At 37.5% G+C, this 16,302-nt stretch overlaps 1 protein-coding gene across 2 annotated transcripts in view; it reads left to right on the top strand.

Annotated features, from left to right (window-relative positions):
• Nucleotides 1-16,302, top strand: part of Cwc22 (CWC22 spliceosome associated protein homolog) — a 44,660-nt gene that overhangs the window by 22,261 nt on the left and 6,097 nt on the right. For both annotated transcript variants that reach the window (XM_040745682.1, XM_040745683.1), the window contains exons 9-16: nucleotides 395-530; nucleotides 1,085-1,291; nucleotides 1,374-1,436; nucleotides 5,208-5,315; nucleotides 6,447-6,528; nucleotides 12,139-12,199; nucleotides 13,664-13,741; nucleotides 15,004-15,156. In XM_040745682.1, coding sequence (XP_040601616.1) covers nucleotides 395-530; nucleotides 1,085-1,291; nucleotides 1,374-1,436; nucleotides 5,208-5,315; nucleotides 6,447-6,528; nucleotides 12,139-12,199; nucleotides 13,664-13,741; nucleotides 15,004-15,156 — 888 coding nt within the window. The remainder of the gene's footprint in view (nucleotides 1-394; nucleotides 531-1,084; nucleotides 1,292-1,373; nucleotides 1,437-5,207; nucleotides 5,316-6,446; nucleotides 6,529-12,138; nucleotides 12,200-13,663; nucleotides 13,742-15,003; nucleotides 15,157-16,302) is intronic.

The following is a 16,302-nucleotide window of genomic DNA, read 5'->3' as shown; positions in this document are numbered from 1 at the left end:
TTGTGTAGTAGATTGAATTGGGGAACAGTTATAAAAAGTTATGGTCATGAAAAGGGTATCTAAAAAAGAATTGGGGCTGGAGTGATGGCTCAGTGGTTAAGAATAAGACCCATGCTCTTCCAGAGGACCTGAATTCTATCCCCAGCACTCAAACCATCTGTAACTCCAATCCCAAGGGAACTGACTTCTTTCCACTTAGACATAAATCAAAATAAATCTACTTGTAGACATGAACCAGATGCTTCTTTCTGTTCAGTATAATGAATTATGATGTTAAAAAAAGTATCATGTGCATTATAATCATAGCATACTAATTTATGTTTAAAAGCTTGCCAGTAGCTGATTAATAATGTAAAACTATTTTGTCTCTTCCATGTGTCTGGATTCTGTTAAGGCACATGAGGTTCTGTGCCTTGAGATGCTGACTTTGCTGCTGGAGAGACCAACAGATGACAGTGTCGAGGTAGCTATCGGCTTCCTCAAGGAGTGTGGCCTCAAATTAACCCAAGTGTCACCAAGAGGAATCAATGGTAAGTGCACATCCTTGGTTTGTATATTCTTTTGTTGTTGTTGTTGGGTTTGTTTTTTTTTTTTTTTGTTTTTTGTTTTTTTTAGTTCTTCAGATTTTAATTAGGGCTTTACACACTTGGCAAGCAGCATGCCTCTAAGCCACATTCCCAGGCCTTACATACTTTGAAAGGTCTATACAGTGAATTTGTGCTTCAAAGGCACTCGCAAGTCTGTAGAAGGCATGAGTCTCCAATTTAATTTTCTTTTTTTTCCCTCCCACTTCCATCCTCCCATGCCTCCCACCAACCCCTTCTCCCTGTCCCCGTCTGTCCAACCCCCTACTGCCCATCCACTCCTCAGGTAGAGTGCAGCCTTCCAATTTGGGGCAGGGCCTAGGCCCTCCATTGCGTATTTAGGCTGAGAGAGTATCCTCCATGGAGGAATGGGCTCCCAAAGTCCATTCGTGCACTAGGAATAACTTCTGTTTTCACCACAAGAGGCAGTTTGTATATTATTATCTATTTTTACTCAAATATTAGTGCTGGTGTTTTATTGTCTTTGCTTATACATTTAGCTATCTTTGAACGCCTGCGAAACATTCTACATGAATCTGAAATTGACAAAAGAGTTCAGTACATGATTGAAGTGATGTTTGCTGTGCGGAAGGACGGATTCAAGGACCACCCTGTTATTCTGGAAGGACTTGATTTAGTGGAAGAGGATGACCAGTTTACCCATATGCTCCCCTTGGAGGACGACTACAATCCAGAAGATGTTCTCAGTAAGCCTCGGGTGTGCTAAGCAGGAGGTGGGACACCAACATGTCGATGCAGGAAATTAACGCTTCTTGTTTATTTTTTAAGATGTTTTCAAGATGGATCCTAATTTTATGGAAAATGAAGAGAAGTACAAAGCTATTAAAAAGGGTATGTAAATCTGACAAAATGGCCTGGGTCAGAAGAAGCAATGTAGATAGTTGCGTGATGCTGACAGGAATATTAATAGTTCCCCCGAGTCTCCCCACACGGAAGCTCAGCTCCAGTGATGCCTGCTCTTTGCTTCCTCATGAGTTAACTTTCTCTGTAGTGGTTGCTCCTATGTAAAATCAGTCTGAATTCTGTAGTTCTTTGCCCCTCTTCTTTCATTTGTTTCACCTGTCTTAAGAAATGCTCACAGGTTACCAGTGGCCTTTATTGGACGTTTTTTCTACACCTACAGTCATTGCCATACAGTTGATACACAGCTGAGTGCTATTTGCTATTGGGAGTGGCATACCATATCTTCTCTTGATGGTAGATCAATGTTCTTCTAAGACATTAACTGCAGTATCTGTGTCTTAATTGGTTGATGAGCTGATTATTATTTCTATGTCAGTAGTGTACTGTCGGACAGACTTTATGTTGTGTTTTCTGTTTGCTGTTACTGGCTGGCTGACCTGGAACAAATTATTTGTTTGATAGAAGAATCGATTTAGTAGAGAAGAAGAAATGCTTTGTATTGCCACAGACAGTTGTTTAGATGGCGGTAGCTGTTTTCTTGTTTTCTCAGGCATGGGTATTTTTCTTTAAGAATCATGTCAAGGTCTGTTTGTGATGGTTTATGGTTTTGTTTACTTTGGGTTGTGGTTTTACCTAAGAACAGCTGGAAGCTGCTTCATAGAGAGAGACTGTGTTGCTGAAAGTAGTTTCATCTACTTTCTGTGCTTTAGTTGTATTTAGAAGCGTTCAGAAAGTCTTCTGTCCATGTGCAGTGTGCAAAAACTATGGCACCAGTGGATGCAAATTCTTACAAGCTTTCCATCACCACAGGACTGGTTCCTTTTCCCCTTGAGCTTTTATTCCCTCAGCCCATTCTTTGTTCTTTGCTTTTGGACTTCTTTCTCTATAGTTTCCCTATAAGGTGCCCTTTTTCCCCCTCTGGCTATCTCACACGATTTTTTTCTTTTTTAAATTTGGGAATCCCATTAGGGTCTAGGCCGTCAGCCAGTACATGGATTATACTTTTTTATTGTAGTAGTTCACAAGTTCTGTGGTTTTGAGATATCTTAACACTCTTTAAAATTAGACTCCATAGAGCTTTGGTTCATATGTTTTTGGTTCTGTTTTTTTCTGTTGGTGTTTGACTATGTGTCAACTCATTTAAAAATAATAAAATGGTATATATTAGCATAAACATTTTTATGAAATTATTAAATTATTTTCACAAATATGGGATTTAATGAGAAGATGACATTTTATGTACTGTGTAGTGCTTGACCTAATAGGAAATGGGTACTCTGTCCTTCTGTATTCTGCCCTACTGCAGCTCACTCTAGTTTCATTTATATAATATAGTAAGTGTGGGGAGGAATATTGTGGCAGCCTTTGCAGATAAGTGTGTAATTCCTCCTCAATACTATGACAGTATTTAACTGTTAGTAGTTCCATTAAAGTTGATTTCCATTTGAAATCTTAGTGTCAGTGAATTTTCACACTCAGTAGTGCTAAAACCTTTGGTATATATGTCACTTCTAGTAGATCTAAGCCATGCCTCATTTTGTAACATGTCAGTCATTTGGAACATCTTGCTTCACTGTGTATCTTCTAAATGTTAGCACATGAACATCATCAAAATCAAGTTAACATGCTAGGACAGTATCAAAACTCATTTCTTAATGTTGCTACTTGTCTCCTCGGAAGTTTTTCCCATTATTGGGAAGCTGTTGAGCTCAGAAGGATAAATACAAGTTTTGCAACAATTAGATTTGCTCTTACAAACTTCAATTGTATCATGGTGACAAATTATGTTTGTTCCTGTTTTTAAAATGAGAGTGTTATTTTCTTGCATTTGAAAATGCTTGCCAAATACCTAAAAACATCTGTGAGGACCTTGACCATTTTTTTCCCCAAAGAAGAATGGGAAAAGCTCCTACTTTATCCTAGACCCAGACCTTGTCTTTGAGGTTATCACTACACTGGCCATCTATCTATAATACAAGTGTAAATTATTGTTCAGGTATAGCTATACAATTAGTGGTTTACATCTTCATCAAGGACTGTTATAATCAGCATAGGCTTCCCTACCCCAAGTGTGGCAGAAAGCAGCCTTGACTCCTGGTGCATTGCTTAGCCTGCAGCAATCTTTACCTTCATTGCACAGGTCTATTACTGTAGATATCAATGCAGTAAAAGGGCATGCATTACCTTAGACTTATTAGGAAAGTAGTATTTATCTCATAGACCATCTGATGGGTCTCAAGTTCTCCCAGGGAATCATAGACCATTTGTTGAAACCTTGTTTCATTCACCTAGTGAAATCCAGTTGCCAGTGCTTACGGAATATTGGGAATTCTAAAGGAGAGAGAAAAGAGAATGCTATAAACTACCACACAGTTCATTTGACCTTCAACTTTAGTAAAATGTTCCTCTGGAACTGGCATAAAAAATGACCACAGCGGGAAGTGAGCACAGCTCCAGTAATTAGCACCTTAGAATGACCCAGGTGTGCTTAGGTAGTAGATTTTATAGCATTTGGGAGAACAGCAGGAGTGCCTGTCTTCCTGCTTTTGAATACTAAATAGTTTCTTCTTTTCAAAGTCTGTTCTGTTGCATAATCAACTAGACACTGGATTGTTTCTTAGAGTTGCATTTGCTAGAAATGTTTTTAGGATTTCTATGTCAGATAAGGGCTAAATGACAGTCTTATAAAATGATTTGTTCCTTGCAGTATGCAATGCTCTGCTAACATCAAGTATGTGACTCCTGATTTACACTGCCATGCAAAATATAACAAAATCAGTGTTTTCTGAAAGCAAGCTAAAACTTTGTCTAAAACCTCAGTGATTATAATAAATGAAACATTGTTGTGTTGGTCAGTCCTGACAGCACCACTGGACGAGGCACAGTTGTGATCTGTTCCATTTGCATTGTTGGTGTGGTAGATGGTCCAATGTGATCTTTCATGTGCATTCAGTTCTGAATATAAGTTGTATTTTAAGAAGCGGCAGTGATAGTTTGCTAAAGAAGCTTACACTTCTGTTTTAGTTCTATGCATGAAAAACCTTTAGATTGATTGTAATACTTTAACAATTACATGCTTTAATTTAGCATTTTCATTCTATTTATTTAAAGTGAATATAATTACAGAATGATTACCCTCTCATATCACTACAAATCCATTCTTACCTCTGCATTCTTGTGTTCGATATATGGCCTTAGCTTTCATCATAGGCTGCCCTCTTTCTTAAGATCCATTTGGACTTTGAAATGCTAGCTTTGGTCTCCAGTTTTTTCCCAATGTTCCTGCCCACTCAGAAAACTATCATGTGTCTTTCCTTTCTTCTTTTCTTTTTTTTTTTTTTTTTTTGTTTTTACGAGACAGGGTTTCTCTGTATTGTTTCAGAGGCTATCGGTCCAGCCCGGCCTCGAACTCACAGAGATCCGCCTGCCTCTGCTTCCCGAGTGCTGGGATTAAAGGCGTGCGCCACCACCGCCCAGCTCCTTTCTTCTTTTCATTCCCGTTTTATTAGAACATTTTATGTGACAAAGAATGATGCATACAACTTCCTAAGATCCAATCTTTCTAATTGCTTTCTTACTGTAACTGTTGACAGGTAAACAGTGAAAATTAAATTCTGTGAAATGAGAATGAACTTCTCAGGATGAGGTACATGTATCTAGCTCATTAATTTTTTTCCTTAAACTTACTTTGCTTTGTAGAAATTCTTGATGAAGGAGACAGTGATTCAAACACAGACCAAGAAGCTGGAAGCAGTGAAGATGAAGAGGAAGAGGATGAGGAGGAAGAAGGAGAAGAGGAGGAGGGAGGTAAAGTGTGCCTTTTCAAGTGTACTGTAAACACTAGGTGACTTGTGAAGTACCGCTCTAAAACAGCTTTCTCCACTCACTGGAAAGCAGTGAAAAGAATGGCACTGGGGTGTAGTGGGTGAATACTGGAGATACAGTTCAGTACCCTGTAGGACAGAGCACTGCCGCCTACAGCAGGATGGTCACCCCCAAGAGTTTTAAACAAGGAAATTCTTTTTTTCCTAACATACAACCTTAATTTGATATTTTAGGCCTTCAGTCATAAAGGTACATTCATGTTGAGGGTGTGTGATTTATGTAACCTTGGCAAGAGTGTGACAGATGTGAATGACTAGATATTTGCTGTTCATGTTGGAAGAACCGGGTAGGGAGGCCAAGAACTATATTTGTACAGAAGCAGTCTTGGTGTTCTTCCTCTACAGCTCTGCTTACATCACTTTGCAGAAAAACAAGCTCAGACCTTCCCTTTGGTTGAGTATCAGTAATGCGGCAGCATATACAAGCTGGTGTTATTTACGTGAATTACACATCTTGAAATATTAATATGCTTTTCTTTTAAGGGTAGTGTATGTCTTATAGTGAAATTGTTCTGTAACATTTTATAAAAAAATAGATTGGGTTTTTTCACTGTTGTTTTTAAGTCATCTTAATAGCTATATATTACGTTTTCCTTTAGAATTTCCTTGGAAATGTGTTTAAATTTCCATGGAAATACTGATTAAATACAAGTAATTATGCATAAGAAAAGTTTTCTTACATCAGTGAAAAGTTTTTGACAAATACACCTTGGGCAGAGCCAACCTGCCACAACCCAGTTTTCCCTTAAGCTGAGTTTCAGCCGGTACAGTTAATCCACCTAATCAAAACTGTGCATGACTCTAGAAATAATATTCTGTGAAGCATCAGTGTGGAATAAAGCCTTATATGGTGTCTGAATGGGTTTGTAATACAGAGACAAAAATAGATTTTTGGCATAGTTGTAGACTCTGATCTAACAAAATGGTATGGCAGAAAACTTTCAGTAGCTCCATTAATTCTGCAGATACTAATTTACTAAAGGAAAACAATACAGTTACTGAATTTTCTTATAGAACAAACATTTTTACAATTGTTATGTTTAATTTATTTCAGGACAAAAAGTAACTATTCATGACAAAACAGAAATCAACCTCGTCTCATTTCGCCGTACAATATATCTTGCTATTCAGTCAAGGTAAGACTCTATAGCTTAATTGATCTTTTATTTTTATTTTGGATATGAGATGGTAAGTGGATCAGCGATACAGTCAGATTCTAATGGCAGAGAATTAGACATCATTTCAGCATTGTCATAGCTCTTACCTGACCCTGTCCTGTATGCAGCTCAGAGATCCCTACACGTCCATCCATTTTTCCTTAGAGGTTGATTGTCTTTACTTGGAGTCCTAATTGTGTTTCCTGAACAGATGCTGCTTTCCTTTCAGTGTGTCATTTCTTGTAGTTAAATATTAGTAATTAAACATCAAAAACAATGAGAATTTAATGTTTCTTTTTCTCCTGTGGTTTTAATCCGGACTCTAATTTGAGAACATAATTGCTATGCAGATGCAGGTAGATAGAAATGGGATTGGAACTATACTTTGGAAGGCTTTGAAGACCCTTTTGAAGTAGTGTTAAGAAGTACCAGGTTATCATGAAAATGAAACAATTTCTTTGAAACCTGTGCATTTGAGGAGACATACCCTGTTTGTTATTTTGATGTGAATCAGCTTATTGATTTACTGGGAACGTGTTTACATTTCACACAGGAGGAGAGATGTTTTCTCAGTTCGGATTGTTGCTAGGTTCTGTATGTTTCCATTGAGTATGATGATTCATAAGTAGGAGTCATCTTGTTTTCATTGTCTAAAAACTTCAAATAGAGGAATATTAAATAGCAGAACAATGATAATTGTGTGTGTGTGTGTATCTTGACCTGTGTTTTTGTCTTTCACATGGAAAAACTGCTAGCTTTTCCATGCAACTAGAAGATGAGAATTTTGTAGAGTTTGAGACCCTGCTGTCCTTTTTAGAAATCCAGCATTAACCAGGACAAAGAGGATCACTGTAATGCTGCTGTCAACCCTGTAGTATGTCTGAGTAATTGTGTACAAGCAACTCTGGTCTAAGTTGCCTTAACTTTGATGATTTCTAAATCAGAGAAATTACCAAAAAACGGAAGCACAGAGACACAAAAGGCAGACACTATTTTCTTCTTGTTTTTTGAGACAGGGTTTCTCTGTATAACCCTGACAGTCCTGGAATTTGTTTTGTAGTCCAGGCTGGCTTTGAACTCACCACCTGCCTCTGCCTCCCAAGCGTTAGGATTAAAGGTTTGCACTACCACATAGGCACCACTTACTCTTAGACAGTGTCTCCTCCTTCTTGTGCCTGCAGACCTTGCATAATAGTGTTAATAGAATACAGTCCATACATGCCAAGTTATTTTTTCCCAGTTATACAAGTGTTCCATAGATACAGTGGATCACTTAAGAATGAGACTCATCAGTGATAAAATCTCATAAAAATGTTAGCTATTAAATACCTAGACAAAGAAATTCTATCAGTAGTCATCAAAAGCAGAATTAGCTCTCTCCCACCCTCCGACCTTGGAAGCAGTGGTACTAAGTGTTGAATTTCATTAGATTTACAAAAACATTGTGGGTAACTCTTTATAGAGAGCCTTTGGAAACACAAGTCAGGGGCTTTCCATCTGTGGCATCTGGCCCATCTTTTTCATTATTGTAATTACACAGAATTGTTTATTGTAAAACAACAAAGGAAACGTAGGCGATCACTATCTAAAATACATGGTCAAATGTCTTATTTATGCCTTCTTTGAAAATTGAGTTGATCATGGCTTACTTCTTAAGAATGTAGGAAATGCTCAGATGCCAGTCAGCTTGGAGAAGATAAGTAGACCAGGCAGAGCTGTGGGTGTGCAGTATTCATTGAAACAGACAAGCCTGCTCAAGAAATGACACATTGTATACCAACATAGTATACAAAATACCTCCCTCCCTCCCTCCCTCCCTCCCTCCCTCCCTCCCTCCCTCCCTCCCTCCCTCCCTCCCTCTGTTGAGGAGGGGGTTCCCAGTGTTTTCTGTTTTCTAAGGTCTTTATATTATCCAGAGTAAATAGAATGAAGTGACAGAGTCAGGTGTTGTGAGGGCATTTACTTTTTTTTTTTATATCATTTTTTATTTTAATTTTAAATAGCTTGTTTTACATGTCAATCCCAGTTCCCTCTCCCTCCCATCCTCCCGCACTCCCCTTCCCCCCCTCCCTCCCACCCTATTGCCAAATCCTTCCACATAGGGGATATCTAGAGTCTGTCATTTTACTCTTGGTAGAGTCCAGGCTGAGAGAGCATCTCTCTTTGTGCTATAGGCACATGAAGACAGTTTGTATACCAGGGATAGACACTGATCCACAGCTCAGGGCCCCATAGGTTGCCCAGGCCTTCTCACTGACACTCACATTTGGGGGGTCCAGATCAGTCCCATGCTGGCCTCCCCACTGTCGGTCTGGGGTCCAAGAGCACTCCCCTGTTCAGATCAGCTGTCTCTGCTGGTTTTGCCAGCCCATCCTTTGCCAATTTGCTCATCACTCCTCTCTCTCTGTCACTGGGTTCCTTGGGTTCAGTTCAGTGATTAATTGTGTGTTTGCCTCTGCTTCCATCAGTCACAGGATGAAGGCTCCCGGATGGTTATAGACATCAAGTTCATTATCAGGAATGGGCATTCGAGGTGGTCCCTCCACTATTGCTTTTATAGAACTGAGAATTGAACCTAGTGTGCTCAGTGCTCTACAACTGAGCTGTGACCCAGGACTTTCCTTCTGGTAATCTTATACAAACTAAAGTCAGTTTGACTGCTGAACTGTGTAGGAGTTGATGCCTCTATTTTTCTTGTTGACTAGTTTGCTAGTCTTCCCGTTTTCCTGCTGCTGTGGCTCTGTGGTTACTCTTTCATTACACAATACATCATAGTAAGCAGCTGGCTTTGCTGGCAGGGTGGAAGCTCCCTCCTTGTTCTTGCTTCTCAATGATGGTCGAGATGATTTTGCATTTTCAAAGTTCTGATATCTGATGGAGATGGACTGCAGAGTTCCCTGACAATATAGTTTCTTAAATCGGACATATCGATGTAATCATCTTTAAATACAATTTAAAAACTGTCATCATGTCAAGAAGACATGATTTAGTAATGCATTTGTATAGCCCTACTTCAATTATTGTTTTAAAACTGGAAATAATTATGTTTAGCTGCCTAAGATACCTAAAATGTTGAGCAATGTTAGCTTATGTAATACTTACAACTAATGCAACTTCAAAATCATATGCTTTAAAAGAATGCAAAAAATAAATGAATAAATTCATACAACTTTTCCCTCATACTCAAATAAAAGTAACAAAATTTCCTTATTACTTACCTGACTTGCTTTTGATTATCAAGTCCTCCCCAGCCCAGGTATTTCTTTAAAAACAAAATAATATCATATGCTTAATAATACTCATTGGTATTTTATAGTATTGGAATATATTCATTCTAGGCACTGTATGGTATTACCTGGAAGATTTCTCCTTTTTGTTTTAGCTTTCTTCTTTCATGCCTTGCACTATGATAGATGGTTGCCTGGTTGTGCTTGTGAAACCTAATAAGTACCAGAAGTTAGAAATACAGATGAATTGCAACACTCATTCAGAATCATTGCATTGCATTAGGTGGTTATTATGGAGGGTTTGGACCAGATATAAAGGTTCAAATATATCATCATTATTCCTGAATCAACCTTTTATAGAATATGCTAATTCTATTATATTAAGGAAATTATAAATTCATTTGTATAAACACTGTAAAATGTGCTTTTGCTCCTTATAGGTTGTTTTGCACAATTTGCTACTGTAGTACTTAATTTTTATAACTGGAGAAGCCATGTTTTTAGGTATAAACAGAGATGACTTGAGTTGGGTTTCAAAGCAGCTTTCACCTCACTGATCAGTGGGGATAGTGCTATAGAAACATATCAAGTTTTGTAGTATCTGGAAAAGTAGTGGAGTTCCAGCATAATAGAGTAATACTGAAAACATAAGAAATTTGATCTGCTTTAATTAGGACTTATTTCCTGGCTTCTGTAAATATACATTTGAAGAAACTTTTTAAATGCAGTATTTATTGTAGCTTTCCCATTGAGCTAGAAGCATAAGTATTTCTGTGTTTAATTCTTAACTGCTTGGTTGCTATCCAGGGGTAAGTCTTACAGACACCTCTGAGTCTTGCTTTTCACCTCTGTAAAACAAGAGGATTGCATCAGACGTTGTCAAATCTTCAAGATGTGCGAACCCAAGTCACACCAATGCCCTACCAAAGGTTACTTATTTAGGTGTGAACTTATTACTGGCAACTGAAAATATATTTATTTTTTTAAATTTATTTATGTAATTTAAAAACAATCATATATCAATCCTAGTTTCCTCTCCCTCCCATCCTCCCTACCGACCCCCCCATCCTACCCCACATCCACTCCCCAGGGAGGGTGAGGCCTTCCATTAGGGATCAACATACATTTCTTAAAAAGGTTAGGTGGTTATAAATACAGGACATACCTGTACTCCCAGAATTTGGAAAGTGAAGACAGGAGAGTCAGGAATTAAGGTCTTCCTCTCTAGCCAAGGCTGCATGCAACCTTTTGTGAAGCAACCAGGAAAGAAACCAATTGCCTGGTAACATTTTAAACTTTAATATATTCTTTATTGTTAAGCATTCTATCTGTTATTTTACCTAAACTTTTGAATACAGTTACTAATACTTTTCTTTTTGGATTTAATGTAGTAAACAAATACGAAAGAAATGGCATTCAGTAAATCTTGAGCATGAGCCTCCTGGGACTACCAGGTTCCCTCTTTAGAGCTCATTTGTCCTTTACTACTGGAGCATCAGTTCAGGACAGTTAATGAAGTCCTCGCATGGCATTTATCCTCCAGTGGTGGTCTTGTTTCTTTGTTTTGAGACAGGATCTCATTCTAGCCTAGGTTGGCCCCCAGTCTCAATAGAAAGTCCTTCTTGCCTCAGCCTTATGAGTGCTGGAGTTATAGGAATTAGCCACCATGCCCAGCTGTCTTCCAGAATTTATTGGAAAAGTTGATGCTAACACTTGAGAATTTACAATTGTTGTGCATGAGTTAGAACCATCAAGAAGATCTTTCCTGTATGTTTAAATAACTTATCTGACTACTGGTTTGAGAGAATGATAAAGATCAAGGCATAGTCATTCTTTTTATTTCTTAGTGTCTGACTTTTTTTAAACTTGAGGTATATATATATATGCATATATATACACATATACTCTAAAATTCATCCTTTCTTATCTATAGTTAGTTGTGTTAGAGTATTTGTTAAATTGTTCAAACATTGCCATAATATTTTGCCTCTTTAGAGTAAACTCTGTTTCCACTAGCTATCATCTGGTGCCTTCAGCTTCTTTGTATATATGGATTTGCCTATTCAGAACATAGGGTTATATTGTGTGTGCCTTTGTATGTATGGATTTGCCTATTCAGAACATAGGGTTATATTGTGTGTGCATTGTGTCTGGCTTCTACACAGTATGACTTAAGGTTCCTCTTGCTGTCACGGGCTTGTGTTTTGTCACTTGTAGAGTTAAGAGCTGTTGTTCTCTGTGTACTGGGATACTATAGATATTTATAGTTAAAACAGTAACAAAGTTATATTTGGACAGGTAAAGACCGCTGTACTTTATTGCTGCAAGCTTTTAACGTATTGTGACCATCTTGTCTCCTTAGTTTAGATTTTGAAGAATGTGCACACAAGTTGCTGAAAATGGAGTTTGCTGAGAGCCAAACAGTATGTCAATGCCTTTTTTTTTCCAATTAGGAAGTGTATATTGGTAATTAAAATGTTTAAGGTTAATAGGTTTTGTGACTTGAAACAATAAAATGATTACTCATATAAATCTAAGTTTCTTTTAAACCAAGGCTTAAGACTCGCGGGGGTCTTTCTTGTTTGCTGTAGTAGATCGCATCATGTGAGCGAATGGCATACTGGAGTGGTTGTCTCTAATGACAGTGCTTCCAGAGTTTCTGAATGGCTACTTGTGAACAAATGATGGCATAGAAGAAAATCTGTTATTCTGTACTATCTGATCCTGTGCACTAAAGAATTCCTTTCATAGAAACTATAGCAGTCACAACATGTATGCTTACACTGCTCAAGCTGTATATGGAAGGATTTGTGTTATTGTTTCATTCATTAATTCACTCATATGAAAAGAAATTGATTGTATATTTTGTGTTAGACAGGCAAAGTCTCACGGATTTATTAATCCACTAATTACTAAGGTTTTCTGTTAGTCTCATGGTTTCCTTGCCTCATAACTGTTGTACTTCAAAGTACCAGGGCCTAAGGAAAATAAACCCCTATAATTTTTTTCCTAGTTGTCATTGTAGAGTTTTTTTTTAGGTCTTTGGAACCTGAGCCCAGGCTTTGGTGGAGTTTTACCTCACACTTTGCTTTGCATGTAATAAACCTGCACAGATGGAGTAGTAAACATATGTGCCCCTATGTAGGTAGGTCTATACACAGAGCATCTTTCCATCCCCCCATAAATAGGTCTATTAATAGAGTGTCCATCCTCCTGTAGGTAGGACTGTACATATAGCATCCATCCATCCCCTTGTATGTACGTTTGTACATGTCCATCCCCCTGTAGGTAGATCTATACATAGAGCATCCGTCCATCCTCCTGTAGGTAGGTCTGCAGCGAACATTTATCTCAGGACTTAGGAAATTGAGTCATGAACCTGTTTCTGTTCGTTTATTTGTTCATTTTTATATTTCCTTTACCAACTAAAAGGTCATTTAAATTCTGTAAACACTCATGTTCTACTTTTTCTGTACTATCTAAACATACCCTTTAACAATTGAGTTTATATCTAAAGTGTTAGCTGTTTGTGTTGGTGAATCTAAGTTTAAAAGAATTCCACACAGAAGTCTTTAAAAACAGAATATCCAGTCATGCCTTGACCTTCTTCATGCACTAGATTGTTTAGAAGTGATTCATACTCATGAATTTAGAATTTTATATCTAATGAAATTATCATAAATAGCATTAGATGATATCAGCCAGTCTAATGGTTTTGTAAAAATGATAAACTTGACATTGATTGAGTTTTTAAAAATAGTTTTACAGAGTTTTCAAAAATTTTAAAAGTCTACCTTAAAGTACAGTCGCTGTTGTGGTTGTAAATTGTCATATAACATAGCTCCATTGTGTTCTGAGTCATTAATACAATTTTTCTTTCCAAATAGAAAGAACTCTGCAACATGATACTTGATTGCTGTGCCCAACAAAGGACCTATGAAAAATTTTTTGGCTTGTTAGCTGGGGTGAGTTACAGCCTTGCTTTTCATGTCAGAATTTCATAGAGATCCCAAAAGGATTCTGAACAATAAAATAATAACTTAATGCTTTGTAATGATTATGCTTTGTGGCCTGGTCTATTCTTAACTAACAACATTTTCTTTTCTGAGTGCACAACTTTCCCTCCTTATAATTACAATGTTCCCTACTTCAGATTACAATGTTCCTTCCTTACAATTACAATGTTCCCTCCTTCAGATTACAGTGTTCCCTCCTTCAGATTACAGTGTTCCCTCCTCCAGATTACAATGTTCCCTCCTCCAGATTACAATGTTCCCTCCTCCAGATTACAATGCTCCCTCCTCCAGATTACAATGTTCCCTCCTCCAGATTACAATGTTCCCTCCTCCAGATTACAATGTTCCCTCCTCCAGATTACAATGTTCCCTCCTTCAGATTACAATGTTCCCTCCTTCAGATGCTTCAGATTACTGTGCCCTTCAGTTTGCTTTCACACTTCATTTTTCAGCACATTAAGTTTGCTATTATTTTTCTATAACTTCTTGGAATTACAAATTCTTTCTAACAGCTTCCCAGTACAAAACAACTAAATGTCTTTAAAAATTCAAAGCAAGGTGCATGCCTTTAATCCCAGCACTCGGGAGGCAGAGGCAGGTGGATCTCTGTGAGTTCGAAACCAGCCTGGTCTCCAAAGCCCACAGAGAAACCCTGCCTCAAATAAAAAAAAATTCAAAGCAATTTCTAAAGTCAGGAACCTGTCTAGTCAGCACAGGGTAATCATGATCTAAAAAATTTTTAAGATTTATTTTTATCATTTTTAATTATGTGTCATTGTATGTGTATGTGTCGGGTATGTACACATGAATGCAGGTACCTGTGGAGACCAAAGGTGATGGATCTCTCTGGAACTCTTCGTAGCTGCCTGATGTGGTTGCTGGGAATTTAACTCTGGTCCTCTCCACACTGAATACGCATAACTATTGATCCACCTTTCCAGTCCCTAAAATACATCTAAACCATTCACAAGGCAGATTTATATAATACAAAATGTATATGTATAGGATCAACTAAACGTATAATTTTATTTTAGCTTATAAATCCAGATAGAAACTATAGCTGTAAGTTTTTGATCATCACTTAGCACAGAAAGATTGGATGATAGATAATTTTCGAAGGTGTTTACAATTGTTTAGTCTAGGACTAGTAAATTCAGTTGTATTGGCATTCCATTTCTGCTGATATTGACTTTTAATTTTCCTGTCTATAGCGGTTTTGCATGCTGAAAAAAGAATACATGGAATCATTTGAAAGTATATTCAAAGAACAGTATGATACCATCCATCGCTTAGAAACAAACAAACTGAGGAATGTTGCTAAGATGTTTGCTCACCTTTTATACACTGATTCACTTCCATGGAGTGTAAGTAATTCAATCAATATTTGCTCTTCATTCCTGATCTCCTGTTGGCTTCAAATTATGACATGGTTATACTTATCCAATCAGTAAATATGAATTAAAATGAAATATGCTGTTCAGTTTTTCTGCAGCTGTTATCTTTGAAACATGTTCATGTAGCATGGAATCAAAAGACTAAGAAATAATGTACATGTGTAAGAAATACAATCTTGGATCACACATGCCCAAACCATGCTATTTTTAGTAGTGATGCTAGCCATATTTTCAGGGAAAATATTATGTATTTTCATGTTTGACATCTTTGTGCATATATGTCCATATAATGAAGGAGACACATGTATCCCCTATCCTGGTAGCACTTGTGCCTCAGAATTACTGTCCGTATTTCCTGAGAGTAGCTTTTCCAAGATTGCTCTTACTAAGACACAAGAAAAGGATTGTTCTAGAAGATGATGATAAGTGGCTGTTTTTGCTTAAGCTATAGGGAGAAGATCCTGTGATCATGTTTAGAACAAACAAAGGCATTCTGAATGGAAAAAGTATCACCAAATTGAACACTACTTATTATATAATCACTGTTCATTCAGTGTTGTTGTTTGAAACCACCTGCATGTCCAGTCACAATTCTTGATAGTGAGTCATCGTATGTGGTCCCTGCTTTCAGGAATGTTACCATGTAAGAAGAGAAAAGTTACGTCTATTGGCAGTCACACACCATAAAAATGTCTCTTACTCCAAGTGAAGCAAAGTTGCTAGAAGAATTTTAATACAGAGAAATCAGACGCAAGAAGGAAAAGAGGAAGACAATGTAAAATACCATAAACTAATGGTAGAATGAGTTCTGCCCCTTAGGAGTATTGGATATGTTTACAGTACTTAAGTCCTAAGTATGTCCAGCTACACTCACTGGGCACTCTTAAGACAACACAGAAGCTAATGATAATAACCCTTTGCTTCATTTCCCCTGTTCTAAAAAAGAAGGCAAGTTTTAAACAGTGGGCTAAAATAAGCTTCTAGAACACAACCCATAAAAGCTAGAGGTTTTGTTTTTCTGCTTATCTGTAAAATCTGTGTCCACAAGTTCGTTTGTAAAAACTGTCATCTTAGTTTTCAGGATACATCATCCATGATATTTTGTCCTTTTTCTTG

The sequence above is a fragment of the Mesocricetus auratus genome, unplaced genomic scaffold, assembly GCF_017639785.1.
Source record: "Mesocricetus auratus isolate SY011 unplaced genomic scaffold, BCM_Maur_2.0 Super-Scaffold_100004, whole genome shotgun sequence".
NCBI lineage: Eukaryota > Metazoa > Chordata > Mammalia > Rodentia > Cricetidae > Mesocricetus > Mesocricetus auratus.
This window is presented reverse-complemented; position numbering and strand designations above follow the sequence as displayed.